General features: G+C 41.3%; 1 protein-coding gene across 2 annotated transcripts in view; it reads left to right on the top strand.

Moving 5' to 3' along the window:
* Nucleotides 1-18719, top strand: part of CARS1 (cysteinyl-tRNA synthetase 1) — a 47497-nt gene that overhangs the window by 15471 nt on the left and 13307 nt on the right. For both annotated transcript variants that reach the window (XM_014069704.2, XM_014069703.2), the window contains 13 exons: nt 6152-6243; nt 6455-6543; nt 6805-6901; nt 7426-7524; nt 10536-10685; nt 10946-11086; nt 11733-11821; nt 13096-13217; nt 13316-13428; nt 15045-15173; nt 16272-16401; nt 16655-16758; nt 18281-18378. In XM_014069704.2, the coding sequence (XP_013925179.2) occupies nt 6152-6243; nt 6455-6543; nt 6805-6901; nt 7426-7524; nt 10536-10685; nt 10946-11086; nt 11733-11821; nt 13096-13217; nt 13316-13428; nt 15045-15173; nt 16272-16401; nt 16655-16758; nt 18281-18378 (1453 nt within the window). The remainder of the gene's footprint in view (nt 1-6151; nt 6244-6454; nt 6544-6804; nt 6902-7425; nt 7525-10535; nt 10686-10945; nt 11087-11732; nt 11822-13095; nt 13218-13315; nt 13429-15044; nt 15174-16271; nt 16402-16654; nt 16759-18280; nt 18379-18719) is intronic.

Genomic DNA, 18719 nt, shown 5'->3' with positions numbered 1-18719 from the left:
GCTGCAACAGAAAAGGCTCTCCTCCGTGTGGTCGCCAGTCGGCATTGACTGGCAGATGGGATTCGGAGGAGGCCCAGTCTGTGCGATCTAATTGGTCGTAGGGAGGTGATCGGCAGAAGGCGGTCTCTCAAGTACCCAGATCCACTACCATGGAGTGCTTTAAAGGTGGTCATCAGTACCCTGAAGCGCACCCGGAGACCAACAGGTAGCCAGTGCAGCTCGCGGAGGACAGGTGTAACGTGGGCGAACCGCGGTGCGCCCACTATCACTCGCGCGGCTGCATTCTGGACTAGCTGTAGTCGCCGGATGTACTTCAAGGGCAACCCCATGTAGAGCCCATTGCAGTATTCCAGCCTAGAGATCACAAGGGCTCGAGTGACTGTTGTGAGAGCCTCCCGATCTAGGTAGGGCCGCAACTGGCGGACCAGGCGAACCTGGGCAAATGCCCCCCTGGTCACAGCTGACAGCTGGTGGTCAAAAGTCAGCTGTGGGTCCAGGAGGACTCCTAAGTTGCGGACCCTATCTGAGGGGTATAAAATTTGACCCCCCAGCCTAAGCGTTGGTACATTAGCCAAATTATTGGGAGGGAAGCACAACAGCCACTCGGTCTTGTCCGGGTTGAGTACCAGTTTGTTAGCGCTCATCCAGTTCTTAACGGCCTCTAGACCCTGGTTCATCACGTCCACCGCTTCATTGAGTTGGCACGGGGCGGACAGATACAGCTGCGTATCGTCCGCATATTGGTGGTATTTTATCCCGTGCCTCCGAATGATCTCGCCCAGCGGTTTCATGTATATGTTAAATAGTAGGGGGGATAAGACCGAACCCTGGGGCACCCCACATGTTAGGGGCCTCAGGGACGATCTCTGCCCCCCGACCAACACCGACTGCGACCTGTCCGAGAGGTAGGAGGAGAACCACTGCAGAACAGTGCCTCCCACTCCCACCTCCCGCAGTCGTCGCAGAAGGATACCATGGTCGATGGTATCGAAAACCGCTGAGAGGTCAAGGAGAACCAGGATGGACGCATAGCCTCCATCTCTGGCCCTCCAGAGATCATCGGTCAATGCGACCAAAGCGGTTTCTGTGCTGTAACCAGGTCTGAAGCCAGACTGGAAGGGGTCAAGGTAACTAGCTTCCTCCAAGGCCCGTTGAAGCTGGAAGGCCACCACCTTCTCAACAACCTTCCCGATAAAGGGGAGGTTGGAGACAGGACGAAAGTTGTTTAAAATGGCTGGATCCAAGGATGGTTTCTTCAGGAGGGGTCTCACCACCGCCGTTTTAAGTACGGCGGGGAAGTGCCCCTCCCGAAGGGAGGCGGTCACGACCGCCTGGATCCAGCCATGTGTCACCTCCCTGCTGTTGGCAACCAGCCAGGAGGGACACGGGTCCAGAATGCAGGTGGAGGCACTTACAGCTCGAATGGCCTTGTCCACATCCCCAGAGGCAACGTCCTGGAACTCAACCCAGAGATGATTTGCCAAGTGATCCTCCTGTGTCTCGGCTGGATCTACTGCGGTGGAGTCCAAGTCCGACCGAAACCGAGCTATTTTGTCCGCCAAGAATTGAGCATAGTCCTCAGCCCTACCCTGCAAGGGGTCTCCCGCATCCCTCCTATTAAGGAGGGAGCGGGTTATCCTAAACAGGGCGGCTGGGCGTGACTCGGCGGACGCAACCAAGGCAGAAATGTATGATCTTTTGGCAGTTCTTAATGCCCTAACGTAGTCCTTGGTGCAGGTGGTCAGAAGTGCTCGGTTCGCCTCGGACTTATCGGACCTCCACAGGTGCTCTAGGCATCTCCTCCGGCGTTTCTTCTCCCGGAGCTCCTCGGTAAACCAAGGAGGCCTCCGGGATCCACTGACCCGGAGGGGCCGTAGTGGCGCAATCCGATCAAGAGACTCCGACGCCGCCGAATGCCAGGCGGCAACCAGAGTCTCCGCCGAACTGTGGGCAAGAGTATCAGGAATAACCCCAAGCTCCGTCTGGAACCTCAATGGGTCCATAAGTCGCCTGGGGCGGAACCACCTGGTCGGTTCCTCTTCCCTACGGTGGGGGTTTGGCCTCCGGAAGTCAAGCCTCAGTAGGCAGTGGTCTGACCACGACAGGGGTATGATCTCATTACCCCTCAGACCAAGATCACACATCCACTGCTCCGAGAGGAATACGAGGTCGAGCATGTGACCCGCTGCATGGGTTGGGCCCCGAATTACCTGGGTCAAGCCCATGGCTGTCATGGAAGCCATGAACTCCTGCGCCCCATCAGAGCGTTCACCGAGCGATGGCAAATTGAAGTCCCCCAGAACTATAAGCCTGGGGAACTCAACTGCCAGCTCGGCTACTGACTCGAGGAGCGAGGGGAGGGATGCTGCAACGCAGTTGGGAGGCAGGTACGTTAGCAGCAAACCCACTTGACCCTTGAGGTCCAACTTTATCAGCAGGGACTCACACCCGACAAGCTCCGGAGCAGGGACCCTACGAGGTAACAAAGACTCCCGGATAACAATAGCCACACCGCCACCCCTTCCCTGGGCTCTCGGCTGATGAAGCACCTGAAATCCCTCTGGGCACATCTCTACAAGGGGGACTCCTCCTTCTGTGCCCAGCCAGGTTTCAGTAATACATGCCAGGTCTGCCCTCTCGTCAACAATTAAGTCCCGGACGAGGGGAGCTTTGTGAACAACAGACCTGGCATTTAGCGACAACAGCCTGAGACCAGGGTCCTGACTGCTCGCGCCATCTGGTCTTGGAGTGGGACTCATAGGGCCGGAAGGAGGGATCTCTGTGATGTAGCGAACCCTCCTTCCCCGGTAATGGCTTGCCCTAAAGTCCCCGCCATATCTGCCCCTCCCTGTTATGACCGCAATGCTCCGACCCTCTCCCGTGGCCGTAGTCCCCCCGACCACCCCGGTGACCCCCGCAAATCCCGGCAGGTCCTCCGAGTCAATCATACCCAAGCTCTCACACAAGCAGTCCTCACGAGTAGTTAAAAAAAAAACCCAGATTTTCACCCTCTTTTTTGAGGGAAAAGGTGCGTCTTATACTCTGAAAAATATGGTACTTAGAAAACAAAACGAAGCACCCAGCCTCAGAACATTCTTAAATCCTTGGCTGGATCTAGGTTACCATTTTAGATTTATTTTGCATTGCTTTTGTTCTATCTGTCTCTCTTTTTATATTCACGTGCTTCCCCTTTTTGCCTCTAAGACTAGAAATTTATTAAGGAAGGGGTCTGTATCTGAATGTCAGGGAATACGTTGCACGCTGAGGAGTAATGCTGGGAACAACTTAAGCTTGTAACCATGGAGAGCCATGATCATTACCAACATATTGTGTTAGATGGATCAGTGATCTTGTTCATCATTTAGAGTGTGTAAATCACCCAAATCCAGCTCAGATTTGCTGTATGATTTGAAGAGTCAATTTGATTAGAATTAATGATGTTTTACAGTCCATTAAATCTTCACATTGATTCAGAGTTAGTAGCTTCAATTCAATACATCGACTTCAGTATTGCCACAAACCTTTAAACTAAAGCTTTGTACAGCCCTGTTAAAAACAAAGCACTTTTTGTTAAGAGTGAAAATTTGTGTGTATTTTTTATTATTATTTCATTATAAAGTGACTAGGGAAAATGCGAGTGAACTTCCAGTTTGATTTCTAATGAATTAAACATTTATCTGCTGTTTTTCAGTTTAAGGAAAGTGTAAAATTCCTTAACCAAAAACTGTGTGACTTAGTAGAAACAAATAATCAAGATAGAAGAATAATTATGAGAAGTAGGTGAACAATTTTATACAAGGCTTCATTAAATAAAGAAGCTATTTTAAAAAGTAGTATAATTTGAGAGCTCCACTATGCATTTATAAATTCATAGATGTTTCAAATCACAATCCTGCTTTTTGTCCTGCATAATTCAGTGTAATAGCAATATCAGAAAATCCTGAAGGAACATAGATCTCTGGTAGAGTGATGGAGTCTCCATACAGCTTTCAGAGATGTTTGTGTGAATTAGATTCCACTGTTCCAATGAATGGGAAATTTTGGGTGGCTTTGGCGATTCTCAGTCATCCAGGGCATCATTGTCCCAAAGGCGCTTTTTCGGGAGGCAACTGGGCTTTCTGGTTTTTCTTTGAAAATGTTTTGCTTCTTCATCTCATGAAGAAGATGAAGAAGCTTATTGGATGAGAAGTGAAATGTCTTCAAAGAAAAACCAGAAAGTCCAGTTGCCTCTTGAAAAAGCACCTTTGGGACATCCTTTTGGGTGGGGCAGCTCAAGAGGCAAATGATGTCATATCTGCAGCAAATGAATAGATTGTGAAATGTAAAGACTTTACTCTGTGGCTTGTACAAAGAAAATATAGGGAATAAATTGAACGTAGGCAGAATGTTCTTTTTTAAAAAATTATTTAGGGGAAAATTCTTATAAATAGAATGAAATAGGAAGTCTGTCCCAAAATCAATTCAGATGTTCCTTAGTTACATTTTTGGAGACAGAAAAAACTTTGTCATAATCCCATGAACATTGTCGGCAAATGATGTTTTGTAATGTAGCTTCCTTTGTGATTGCTTATAGTGAGATGCGTGGAAATGGGGAAATCTGACATATGGAAAATAAAAGCAGAAACAAGCAGCTATTCACCAAGCCCATCTGTGTCTCTGTGTATGTGAGGATATGCAAGAGATTAAGAGATGAGATCAACAGATACACATTTTTGCTGTAATGTGATCATAGAGATTGAGGCAGACATATGAAGAAGCACCTGTCTCTAGATAGGACAGGTTTGGATTTTATATCTGTCTGTTTCTGTTTCATAAACTGAGGATCACCTGGCACTTTGTGACTCATAAATGTGGAGTACAGATTCACTTTTCTGTTCACTTATTTCTTGTTTGGATCACTCAAGGACTTTTCAGCATTTGCCTTCCTTTTCTGTTACCCTGTTTGCTGAAGTTAATGAGGATATATTTTATCCCTTGTTTTTCTCCTAAATACTTTTCTCTCATTTCTCAACTGTTAAAATTATTTCAGGTAGAAAACTAAAACCAATCAACCCATTAATTTTGAAAGGGTTAGGGTTGTTTACTTAGGAGGAGTGGTTATTTAATATAAATAGTACAAAAATTGTTGCTTATATCTACTATCAGTTTTAAGATAGATTTCACCTATTTGTGGATACAGTGCGGGAATATATACTAGTATTGCTTTATTTTGGTTTTGGGAGAGTAGCATTTAAAGCTTTGTAGTTCTAGATTTATACCTTTTTACTCTTCATTCAGCTGTTTAAGCGGGTCTCTGGTATTGATTACTGTATTTCAACAAGATTTAAATCTAAATGAGGTTTGAATACACCAATACAATATAATTACTGAGGGAGATTCAGTTTCATGTCCAGCTTTGTCCTTAAAAACTGGATAACTTTGGTTCTTTGTGGTGAGGTAAAAAATTGGCAGAGACAGTGCCATATTTACTGCCCTATGCTCTTGCAGGAAAGGTGGAATATAATTCTTCCTATTTTATTCATTTCATTTTTGCCTTTAATTTTGAAGAAATATTGTATGTTAATTAAAAAAGAAAAATGTGTGTAAATTATAATTGTTCCCTGACATGTAGAATAATATTAGTTTTCTCATTTCTTTGTATAATTCTTTTTTGCTGGTACTACCAGGCTTGATAAACCATAATTCCTGATAAACAGTTAAACCCCAAAAGCTTTAGTACACAATTCAACATTACATTAACATTTAAAGATTTTCTCATAAATCTGCTTGCATCCATTAATATACTTTCCCCAAACATACGAAATGTTCACATGACCCTGTCATGTAGGTTGCTGAGCCCTCAAATTTTTTATACCTGCAGCATAGAAGAAAATCTGTGACCCATCCTTTCAAATACTTTGGAGAGCCCAATACACCGACATGCATGCTTTTTTTATGAAGCAACCTTAATGTCAGTTTTGTAGATGTTGTCTTAACATTTTTAAGAACAGGAATCCATTGAAGGGTTTTTTATAAAAAACTGGGTCTTTTCAACATCCCTTTTGAAATGTCTAATGACAGAATAGGAGTTCCTTAAACGTTTTCTTGTAACACTGTTTTCTGATGACACTGTTGCGTGATCATTCATTTGAAATTATAAATTCCTTCGCAGGTAAAAACAAACGTACTCAACCTCACTGGGAGCCACCCCAAGGGACAGCTCAACCCAAACTCTGCCTATACAACAGTCTCACTCGTAATAAGGTGAACTTGTCTTTCTTTCTTTTCTTTCATCTCTGGATAACATATTCCTCACATCAAGCCTAGTTTTCTAGACTTGGAAATCATTGTTGAAATAACAATACCCCGACATTGCTGTGGAATCAATAGTGTTACTTTGATTCAAAGTTGTTATTTTCAAGCGTAATAAATTCAGCCGCTTTCATTCATTGCCACATGTGCTATTTCGTTGTAGGATGTGTTTCAACCCCAAAATGGGAACAGGGTCAAATGGTATTGCTGTGGCCCGACAGTGTATGATGCTTCCCATATGGGACACGCAAGGTAAAGTAGGTTTTTTGTTGTTGTTACAGCTGAACATATATGTAGTGTATGACATTGTTCATTTTGGAGTCTTACTTTCAATCTGCCCTATTTCTTTATCTGTTGAGGGGGAAAAAACAGTCCTTTTTGTTTGCACATTTCCTAACATGATTATTGTAAGAAAGCTGTTTTATATATTATTCTCACTAAGACATACATTTCTGTATACTTGTTTGGAAATAGCACATATACAAAATTAACTTACTTTTAAAATTATTTTAGATCATATATTTCATTTGATATCCTGAGAAGAGTTTTAAAAGACTACTTCAAATATGATGTCTTCTATTGTATGAATATTACAGACATAGATGATAAGGTAAATGAAAATACCTCAATTCAGTTGATTTCTGAACTGAAACTTCTTGCTAAGGTTAAGGTGATGGCTAATTGCATTTTAACAGTATCTCTCGCTAATTGAAAGTTTATTTTTACGATAGACAGCACCATATGAATACATACAGTAGCTTTAAAGAGGTAATATCAGTCATGGAATTCACTTACCTTCCCTATCAGCTTGCAAATGTGAGCGCGCTTGTTCGCGTCCCTTGCACGCGCCTCATCTATGCATGCACAGTGCTTGCGCATTATGTCGGGCTGGGTGGGTGGAGTCTCCCGCAGCCACCGCTACTGGTTCATCCGAACCAGAGAGAATTGGTTGAATACCACTTCTGGGTAATATAAACAAACGTCTACTTGAAGAAGCTTTCTGTTTGATCATCAAAAGATGGCAGTGGGAATGGCATAAGATGGAAAGATAATGAAAATGTGTATGTTCACCTGTGGTGGTTCCGTCTTCATGTATAAGCTTGCTTCTTAGGCATATTCTATTTTTTGTTTTAGATCATAAAAAGAGCAAGGCAAAACTACCTCTTTGAGCAATACATGGAGCAGAGGCCAACAGCAAAGCAGCTGCTTGAAAATGTTAAACAAGCTTCCAAGGTAAGCTCATGGTCTGCCTCCTCTCCCTTCTTTCCCTAGCGCAAGAAAGAATGGGACAATGGGTGTGAGAATCTTTATCCAAAGAGTAAATTTCTAGGAGCTGTTGCTGGAGTAAATTGGAACAATGATTAGCTGAGAAGAGCTTAGGGTGAGTTGTAAAGCAATGTAGAGTTTGACCAAACTAGTGACCTGAGTTGGGCTTGTTCCAACTAGGGTGAGAGTTAAACAAAGGAGCAGATTGAAGCGACTGGCCTTTGTCTGCCAGAATGACAAGCCAGCTAATTTTGCTGAAAAGAAGAAAAATAACTGATGTAGGATTAGGTCATCGGCTGCATTGGGCTGATGTTTGCTCATCTCAAACAGAAGCTAGTGTCAAATCATTATAAAACATTCAAATTGCTTTCTTATCTTGGTTGAAATTCAGTCCAGTAGGCTGTCATTTAGTTCTTACAGTGGGAGGGAGGGGAGTTAATACACTTATTTTAAAAAGAAATACCGTATTTATCGGCGTATAACACGCAGTTTTAAAACTAAAATTGGAAGCTTAAACCCTGCCTGCGTGTTATACGCCGATCTCAGCCTGGCGGCAGCGTCACACAGACTGTGGAAGGAAGGGGAGGAGGAGGGAACCAAAGAGAGCTTTTACCGAGTCTGCGCCCCACAGCCAGGACCGTCCTGGCGCCTCCAGCCGCGTTTCTTCCTGCAAAGCCATTCGGGCAACCCGAGAGTTCCGCTTGACGCCAGAAGGGCTTTGCAGGAAGAAACGCCGCGTTTCTTCCTGCAAAGCCCTTCTGGCGTCAAGCGGAACTCTCGGGTTGCCCGAAGGGCTTTGCAGGAAGAAACGCCGCGTTTCTTCCTGCAAAGCCCTTCTGGCGTCAAGCGGAACTCTCGGGTTGCCCGAAGGGCTTTGCGGGGAAGAAACGCCGCGTTTCTTCCTGCAAAGCCCTTCTGGCGTCAAGCGGAACTCTCGGGTTGCCCGAAGGGCTTTGCGGGGAAGAAACGCGGCTGGAGGCGCAAGGACGGTCCTGGCTGTGGGGCGCAGACTCGGTAAAAGCCTCTCTTTGGTTCCCTCCTCCTCCTCCTCCTCCTCCTCCTCCTCCTCCTCCTCCTCCTCCTCCTCCTTCTTTCTGGAGCCCCTTCCTCAAAGATTTGGTACCAAAGCAATGGCGGTGAGGAAGTTGTGTCTTTTGGATTTTGCACTGTTGTCTTTTCAATGGTTCTCAGACTGGTTGAACCTTTAGCAGCTGGGGTGATATTCTTTACTGTTAAGGTTACAATTGGATGTGTTGGACAAATCTTAAAAGATGAAACTTTTATTAAAACGTTTGACTTAACTAAAAACGTCTTCCTTTTTCTCCTTCTTCTTAAATATGATTTATTTATTTATTTTTACTTCAGAAGTTTGATGACCGTTGTACAAACTAATCCAACCTAAATGTAGAGGAGGAGAAGAAGGGGGGGGGATTTAAAAAGAGCAGAGGAAAAAGAAAAGAAAGCATGAAGAAAACATAAAGAAAGGGATGGGAGGGAGGGAAGGAAGGAAGGCACTTTATGTTGAAACAGAAAATATTATATAAGGAAGAAAATGGAAATAACTTTTTGCTCAAAGAGGTGTTTTTTCATTTCATATTTGCCTTTTAAGAGGAGTTAATGTTATAATTCATGTTCTAATGTTATAAATTTTAATCCAACATTAAGTTCCGAGCTTCCAAGTCATTTATTTTTAATGAAAAAAATTTTTACTCAAATTTTTGTGTTAAAATGGGGGATGCGTGTTATACGCCGGTGCGTGTTATACGCCGATAAATACGGTAATAATTTACCATAAAATTAAACTTACTTCGTGTGATTTGATTTGAAAAGGCTTCTAGTCATTTATCCATGTAGAGACTGACTGTTTAGCTGGCAATTGAAGAAACAAGCAAGATGGGGAAAATAGAGAATCAGCCTCTTGTTCTCCACCTGGTATTGTAATAGGACAAAGTGGTTGGTTTCCATTCTGGCTTGCAAGGACCAGGATCAGTGACTGAGGATAAAGCCCAGAAGTCAGACTCCAATGTTATGAGAAAGCAATGAGAGTGTCTCATAAGAGGGATCTCTTAGAACACCTATTCATATAGTTGTTCATTCCATTTTATTCCTTCTTTTTCTTTCCCTGCTCTTCCCTTTCACACCCTTCCATTCTTTGAGGATTTCATCCTTTCTGCTGTGACTGATCCTTCCAAGCCTGCAAAATACTTGTAACATCTTGATTAGTTGAAATCTTGATCAACTCCATCAACTAATCAAGATGTTACAACACAGCCAACCAATCCACTTACAGCAACAAAGCCAGCACTCCACACACCCCCCACCAATATTTATAGAAAGATGACAGCTCCGATCACTCTTTGCTCACACAAGCACGAAGCCGAAGGCACCAGCCTGAAGATGGCGAGTGAGACCTCGTAGAAACATTGCCAGGTTACTCTCAATCTTACACAGGAAAAGACCTGAATATGCCAAGACCTACCTACCTACCTACACACACACACACACACACACACACACACACACACACACACATACACTCCTGCATTGGCCAGCCTGGCTGTGATTACTACTACAATATGATGTTAATGAGAAATTCCACTTTCTTGTAAAATTCAAATGACTTTCTTACTTAAAGCATGATTGCCTATATAATAGTTTTATTTTTAGCATTTTACCCCTATAACTAATGGATAGGGTTAGGGAGATAGATAGTCACACTCTCTTGGAGGAGAGAGGTTGAATGCTGCACAAGAACAATGGGAGAGATCACAACCAAAAGGGAGCAGGCCCTTCTCCTCTTCACTTTACATATCCTTGTTTGCAGGCATGTGCGCGCACACACACACACAGAGGGAGTTGGAGAGAGAGAAAGAGAATGGAAGGAAGCTTTTAATAGCTACTTTTAAAGCTCTCTTTTTTCCATGATAAAAATATTCACCTGGTTTTGGTTTTGTTTTCCATCCATGTTTTTAATTCAGTTTTTTTCAGCAAAGTTGGAAGAAACTTCTGATCCTGATAAGAAGCAAATGCTGGAAAGGAGGCAAAATTCAGTGAGAGATGCTCTGGAACCACTAGAGGATGGCCTTCAAAAGAAGCTCTCTGAGGGAGAAGTCAATAAATATGCTGAGGTTGGTACCCTTTTTTTGAAACAGGTTGAGAGTCATTTCAGTCATTGTGTTCTGATACATTACCACACACAAAATACACGCACACATCATACATATATACACACATACGCACATTCTCAGTCCCAAAACAAGGTTCCCCTGAAGTATTTTCCCGTGAATCTTGAAGAACATTTGAGCACGGGCCTCTGGGGAATTTGTAAGAATTGTGGAAATTGTGTGTTATGATGAACAGCTTGTATTAAATAAAATTTATTTTTCAGACTTTGTTGCAAGAAGCAAAAGATACACTTTCTGAGTGGCTGGACACTAAGTTGGGTAGCCAAGTGACTGACAACTCTATATTTTCCAAACTTCCCAAATTTTGGGAAGAAGAATATCATAAAGATATGGCAGCTCTCAATGTAAGTAGATATGCTTATTCAACAAAACTTAAAAAGACACTTCTGAATGGCATTGCTTATGCTTTATTGTTTCAAATGTCCTCTTCTTTTCAAGACTAGAAAGGAAATGTGTCATATATGTAGTTAAAATATATAGTTAAAAGCTTCAATTTAGGAAACAATTTCAAATATTAAAATGATAAATTGAGATCTTTAGGCAAACTCCTCCAAAAGTCTGTTTGTAATACTATGTTCTGTTTGTTCCTATCTAGAACATCAGAATTATAATTAGATCTACATCAAGAATCATTTGTGTTTCATCAACAGTTGGAGCAATGTTAGTTTCTATTTTAGCTTGAAGGATATTTTTCAGGTTTAGCTTTTGGCAGTTAGATATTTCTTGATTTCACTAAGCAGAATAATAGCCCAAGAACAGTAGGCTTGTAGAAATCAGTTCCTAGAGTATCTGTTTTTAAACTAGGTTTAATTAAGATTTTCCTATCAAGTTTTATTATTATGATATTATATAACTTTAATTGTAAAGCGGAATATACTTTTATTATTTATTATTTTATTATTATGATATTATATAACTTTAATTGTAAAGCGGAATATACTGTATTTTGAGATCTTGGAAAGAGAAAAGGTTTGGTTTTTTCCTCCCTAGGTATTACCTCCAGATGTTTTAACTCGCGTAAGTGAATATGTACCAGAAATTGTGGATTTTGTTCAGAAGATTGTAGATAATGGATACGGGTGAGTATAACTTGTGATTTTCCCACTGATCTCTGTAATATACCAAAATTGTTGAGAATAATAGTTTGAGTATCTGATAAGTACCTTATTTTTTGGAGTATAAGATGCACCAAGATTTTAAAGAGGCAAATTTTTTTAAAAATTTTTTTTTGCACTCTGCAGACCTCCCAAAATGGCTGTTTTTTGTCAAAAAAAGGGCACGAATAGCCTTTAGGAGGCTTGCAGAGTGCTTGTGGAAGGCCAAAAAACGAGCAAAAAATGACATTTTTTTTGTGAAAACGGGTCTGTGTTTTGTCAGAAAAAGGGCATGCATAGCCTTTAGGAGGTTTATAGAGTGCTGGGAGGGTGGCAAATTGAGCAATAAAGGTCCCGTTTTTTGCTTATTTCTGTCCTCCACAGCCCCCAGGAGCACTCTGAAAGCCTCCTAAACACTATGCCCAGCCATTTTTGCAAAGGGAGTGGGGTTTTGGGAGACCAAAAATGCTGTATTCAGTGTATAAAATGCACCCAGATTTTCACCCTCTTTTTTGAGGGGAAAAAGGTGCATCTTATACTGCAAAAAATATGGGTTTCCTATAAAGGAATATTCCCAATGTCCTTTTTATCTAAGATAGTCTAACATTTCTCTACATTGTTTAACAAAGAATTACAATAAAAAAAAATCCCAGCTATTTTACAAGTGCTCATGAATTAATTTTATCCAGTTTTCCCAGTCCGATGCTTTCAAATGAGTTGTCTATGGAGATTCTCAATCATCCCTGTCATGATTGTCCCACAAGTGCTTTTCAAAAGGCAAGTGGACTTTCTTGGTTCTTTTCCTTGAAAAACATTTTGCTTCTCATTCAAGAAGCTTCTTCAATTCTGACTGAATAGTGGGGAATGGGAGGATTTATATTCTTTGCAGTCATCTGGTAGTTAGCACTCTGAAGGTCGTTGTTTAGCTCTCTGAGAGTCGTGAAAGCCACTTGGAGGTTTATCTGTACCCTCAGGTGAATCAGAGTGCAAATGGATGTGGAACCTTCTTGAGACTGCTGTAAGGACTGAAAGCACTCTGATTCTTCTTGGATGAGAAGCAAAATGTTTTTCAAGGAAAAATAAAAACCAAAAAAGTCCAGCTGCACTTTGAAAAGCCCCTTTGGGACTTCCAGATGAGCTGAACTACAATTCCAAACATCAACTCCCAGCGTAGCCTAACTTTCTTGAATTCTATATTAAAATCAGCCATCAATGGCATCAACATTCCTGTTTACTGAAACTATAGTTTTGCCTTCTAGTTATGTGTCCAATGGATCTGTTTATTTTGATACACTAAAATTCGATGCCGCTGAGAAACACACCTATGCGAAATTGGTCCCTGAAGCTGTAGGAGATCAAAAAGCATTACAGGAGGGCGAAGGTAATTTAACTTCATTAAAATAAATTTCCAGAGAATGTTTGGAGACAATGATGAAAGTTACTGATTCTTACCATCACTTCTTCTGCTTCTTCTCCTAGGTGACCTGAGTATCTCAGTGGATCGTTTAAGTGAAAAGCGATCACCAAATGATTTTGCTTTGTGGAAGTCCTCCAAGCCAGGAGAGCCTTCATGGGATTCTCCGTGGGGCAAAGTAAGGATAGCTGAGATTGAGCAATCATTTGTGTGATCAGGAGGCACAGCTACTCCCTTGGGAGAGGATAAAGTTTTTTTTTTTAAAAAAATACTTCTACAATGCAGTTTCTGTAACCAGGCAAAGCAGGAGAATTTTCTGTGTGCCTCTTGTACATACTTTTCACTTATACAGCAAAATTCTTGGATTTAGAACACTATTATTGCCTATGCCACTCAGAGTCACTTGAAACAGTCAGATGGCTGGCGTTTAAATTTAATGAAATAAATAAATAAAATATTATGCATATGCATTTTAATCCTTATACAGTGGTATCTTGGTACTCAACTGCTTTGAAACTCATCGAATTTGGTACTCAATGCATTTTGACACGAAAATTTTGTCCTGGTCCTCATCATTTTCTTTGGCACTCGATACACAAGCTAGAATTTGTCAATGTGAGCTTCCTTGTGACTCACTACCTTATTCCTTATAAGAAAAAATTGTTTGGTATTCATCATTTTGAGTACCCATCATTCCCCTCAAAACCAATGAATATCAAGGTACCACTAAATAAATTTGGAATAAATAATAGTGCCTAATGATTATACCCATTATTAATTTTATAAATTCAGTAAACATAGGTAGTCCTCAAATTCCGGGCGCAATTGAGCCCAAAATTGATGTTGCTAATTGAGACATTTGTTAAGTGAATTTTGCCTCATTTTATGACTTTTCTTGCCACGGTTGTTAAGTGAATCACCGCAGCTGTTAAATTAGTAACACAGTTGTTAAGTGAATCTGGCTTCCCCATTGGCTTTGCTTGTCAGAAGGTCACAAAAGCAGATCATGTGACAGCCCCCCCCCCCTCCGGACACTGCAAGTTTATAAATATTAGCCAGTTTCCAAGCATCTGAATTTTGATCACCTGCAACAGTGTGATAAACAGTCTTATGTCACTTTTTTTCAGTGATGATGTAACACTGAATGGTCACTGAATGAACTGCTGTGAGTCAAGGACTACCTGTACAGCTGTATAAAATGCTAGTTCATAAAGCATTTAAATAACCTTTTGTTTTTTCAGTTGTGATCTTTACCTAATCAGCACAAATCAGGGTCTCAGATTAAAATGATTTAGTATTGCTGTGAAATAATGCCCTTAGAAAGATTCAGTTTGGAATATTTTTCCTCTGTGACCCAATAATTTTACAGATGAGGTTTATTTGCTTACTTTTTTTAAAACAGCCTTCCCATCTGAACTGGTTATAACCTAAACCTTGAATCTTGTTATCTTTGGCCTCACCGCTGTCTTAGCAGACTTTTTCAGTTTTTACAGTTTTAGGTTGCAATTATATATTCCGTTCATCCTAATTTTTTTTCTAAGCCACCAGCTGATCGGAGGCTTTAGAAATATTTCTCTGATAATATCTTTAATTCGTAAACAAAAGGCAAACATATCCTGCAGTTTGAAAGATTCCACCTTAAACAAGTTATGAGCCCATTGTCATTCCGTACTTCACCAGAATTCACTGACTGAGCTAAATCACTTCATGAATATAGTGCATGTTCGCCTTTAGTATTAAATCATCAAGGATATTAATTTACACGATTAATTAGTTATCACCCTGTGTTAATAGGGACGTCCAGGATGGCATATTGAATGTTCTGCTATGGCTGGATCCATTTTAGGAGACTCTATGGACATTCACGGAGGAGGGTTTGATCTTCGTTTCCCCCACCATGACAATGAGTTGGCACAATCCGAGGTAAGTGGTGTGAGGCATTAAATCAGTAGTTCTCGACCTCCCCCCACCCTGAAATCCTTTATATCTCTGTTAAAAAAAAAAATCTGGGCCCAACCAAGATGGGAACAAATATACTTTTTCCGAGAACAATGATATGTATAGAGAACATTTATATACCACAATGCAGGGGTGGGTTTCAACCGGTTCGCGGCGGTCCCCACGAACCGGCTGGTCGGCGAACCCGGAAGTAAGTAACTTCCAGGAACGACGAAGGGCGCACCCGCCCGCCCGCGTTCCTTACCCGGTTTTGACGAGTTCTGCGCTTCCACGCATGCACAGGACGCATACAGCGCCTGCGCGATCCTCTAGGAGCAGCTGGAGCATCGCACAGACGTTAGTACGCATGCGTGCGCTGCGCGTGTGCACGAGGACGCCGCCGGCCCCGTTCCAACCGAACCGGTTGGAACGGGGCGAGAAACCCACCCCTGCCACAATGGTTATAAAATGGGTCAGTCATGTCAGCAAACCTATTTTAGGACCTTTTGGGCATTAAGTGAACACACGGCCATTAAGCAATCACCACAGTTGTTAAGTGAAACAATGTTTTGCTAGAGACACAATTTTTCTGAAATGAGAGTAAATCTGTTTTCAGCAAAACCATCATAAAACATCATCATGTGACCGCAAGTTACTGCAAATGGCCATAAATGCTACCCTATTACCAAGGGCCCAAAGTTCATCATGTGACAGTAGAGGCGACGCAACTGTTTGTACCTGGGTCATAAATCCCCTTTTTTGAATCAGTTGCGACTCTGAATGGTTGGTTTTGAAGTGCTGGCTGGTGTTGTTGGTTTTTTTACTGTTTCTTACATGTTTTTATTATTATTAATATCAGCTACCTAGAATCATGGTACATAAGATGGGCATCTATCATTTTTCTAAATAAATGTTACTAATTAATCCTCATTAGTTACCATTAAAATGTTTTTTATTACTTCCCATGTAATTACATATATTTTTTATTCTGTTTACAACGTAGATCCCTCTTTTTTTAATGTTGCTGCAATCTAATGGGGATTCATATTATAATATACTTCTTTGGTCTCATTGATTTTGTAGGCATACTTTGACAATGATCACTGGGTGCGCTATTTTCTACACACTGGGCATTTGACAATTGCTGGCTGTAAAATGTCCAAATCTTTGAAAAACTTTATTACAATAAAAGATGCATTAAAACAGCATACAGGTAAGATCTATTAATTGAGGAACATTTCATTTTTGGTGGGTACAGCGGTGCTAGCTGTTGCTGAGCTTATCTCCATTGTCTTTGGCTAAAAACTGTCTAATTGGCATTTAAGATTATTTCTTTTATTCTATAATTAGTATTTTGGTTTGTTTTTTTTAGAGTAGCTATGTATCGAAAGCCTAAATGGCTTCGGTCAGCTATGATTCCCTCCTTTGCAGCATTTTTCCATTTGTTTCTTTAAAACTCTCAACAGCACGGCAATTAAGGCTGGCTTTTCTTATGCATTCTTGGAAGGATACTCTAGACTATTCAAAGAACACCATGGAGTCTGCTATCCAGTATGAGAAATTCATAAGCGTAAGTTATTTTCCTTTTTTCTCATTGTTCTGTTGTGCAGATGTTGGGACATACTCCTGAAAAATTCCAGGTGTTCTTTTGTTCCTTTCTTCATATGCAAGATTGTGGCACAAAATCATAAGGTAGGCCTACACGCCTTGATCCACCAAACCAAAATCCAGCCACTATTCATATGTGGTAGTCCTTCATGAGTTCATTAGTTTTGTTGTCTGTCAAAAACAACAAAGAGGGAGTAGTGAGGTTGGGGGTCAGAATTTCAGAGGATGTTATTCAGGCTCGTAAATCACAAATGGAGTGGGCCCAGTTCACAGGGTAGCATAAGCATCTATAGGTAATCCTTACGTAAGAACCATTTATTCAGTGACTGCTCAAACTATGATGGTGCTGAACAAGGGGGATTTAATAATTGCAGCCAATATAATATCCCTACAGTCATGTGGTTTTCCTCTGGGTGCCGGGCAATTGGCTTGCAATCACAACTTGCACTGTCCTATAGACTCATAATCACATTTGCGATCTTCTGGACCCAATTACTATTGTTAACCAAGGACTATGATTATGATAAAAAAATGACATTACATGTCACCATTTGCCCTAACCTCATCCTCAGTTGTGAATGACAGGTAATGACAGCAATCCATTATAGAAGCAGCTAGGAGTGATTAATTGTTGGAAGAAACCCAGGAGAATCCTGTCAACTTTACCTTGGCATAGATTGAAAACTTGCTGGTTGCCACTTAACTTTCCAGGTTAATTCAAGTCACAATATCCTCCAAGATTAATCTGTGTTATAGTGGAGACAGGTTTCCTTAAAAGGCTAATTAGAAATAAAAAACTTGCAAAGGCCTGTTTTCTTAGTTCATTGTTAGCATGACAATATACAGTTTAAATCTATATACAAAGCAAGATGAAGGTAGGGACAGAAGTAAAACTCTTTCAAATCATCTTCTTTGGCAGGGTATGTTCCACCAGGTTGTGCAAAAACATTTTTAAGGACACACACAAACACACAGAGCCTGATAGCAGGTGATGAGATTAGGCCTCCTCCGAATTCCATCATCTAGCCAGTGTAGACTGGCAACTACCTGGAGGAGAGCCTTCTCGGTGGCTGCTCCGACCCTCTGGAACGAACTCCCCGTGGAGATTCGGACCCTCACCACCCTCCAGTCCTTCCGCGCCGCCCTAAAGATCTGGCTGTCCCGGCTGGCCTGGGGTTAAGATTCTAACCCCACTCGAATTTGTGTGGCTGTTGTGTTTTTTTTTAATATGTTGTATTGTCTGTATGTTGGAAATTGTTTGTCCTCCCCCCCCCCTTTTTTTGAACTGTGAGCTGCCCTGAGTCCCCCCAGGGAAAAGGGCGGCATACAAATAAAGGGAAAATGAAAAAAAAAATATGAAAAGGTGATGAAATTTTGCTTTTCTTGATGAGTTAGTCCTGTTTTAAACCAAAAATGTGTATAGAAATAACTATCTGAACAGTATACTTAGTAACAAATTGTGGGCTCTTTCTTTCCCTTTTTAGGAGTTCTTTTTAAATGTAAAGGATATCCTTCGGGCTCCTGCTGATGTGACAAGCCAGTATGAAAAATGGGAAAACCAGGAAATTGAACTGAATAAAAGGTGAGCTAGCCATTTTTCTTTCTCTCTTTATGAATAAACCTCTGTATATCTTTGTCAATGTCTGTTTTTCAAACTGGCATTTCCATTTAGAGCAGATAGGGCACGTTCCTTAAAAACTTCCTCCTTGAAATTCAATTACTTGTTAATTCACATACCAAACCAGGGCATTCATAGGACCAATCCCAGGTCCTTGCACATACCTTCTTAATTGATTTCATCTTCTGTTTAATGCTTGGCATAGATTTCTACATGCCAGTCTATGTTTGTGCATTCGCAGTCAAGTTTTTTGGTCAAGTGTGCTGCCATTTCATTACTTATTATTGCCTAGAATGTAAAACAAA

Source organism: Thamnophis sirtalis, unplaced genomic scaffold, assembly GCF_051295495.1.
Source record: "Thamnophis sirtalis isolate CommonGarterSnake01/CBP01778 unplaced genomic scaffold, rThaSir2_p1.2 scaffold_1, whole genome shotgun sequence".
In the NCBI taxonomy this organism is placed as follows: domain Eukaryota; kingdom Metazoa; phylum Chordata; class Lepidosauria; order Squamata; family Natricidae; genus Thamnophis; species Thamnophis sirtalis.
This window is presented reverse-complemented; position numbering and strand designations above follow the sequence as displayed.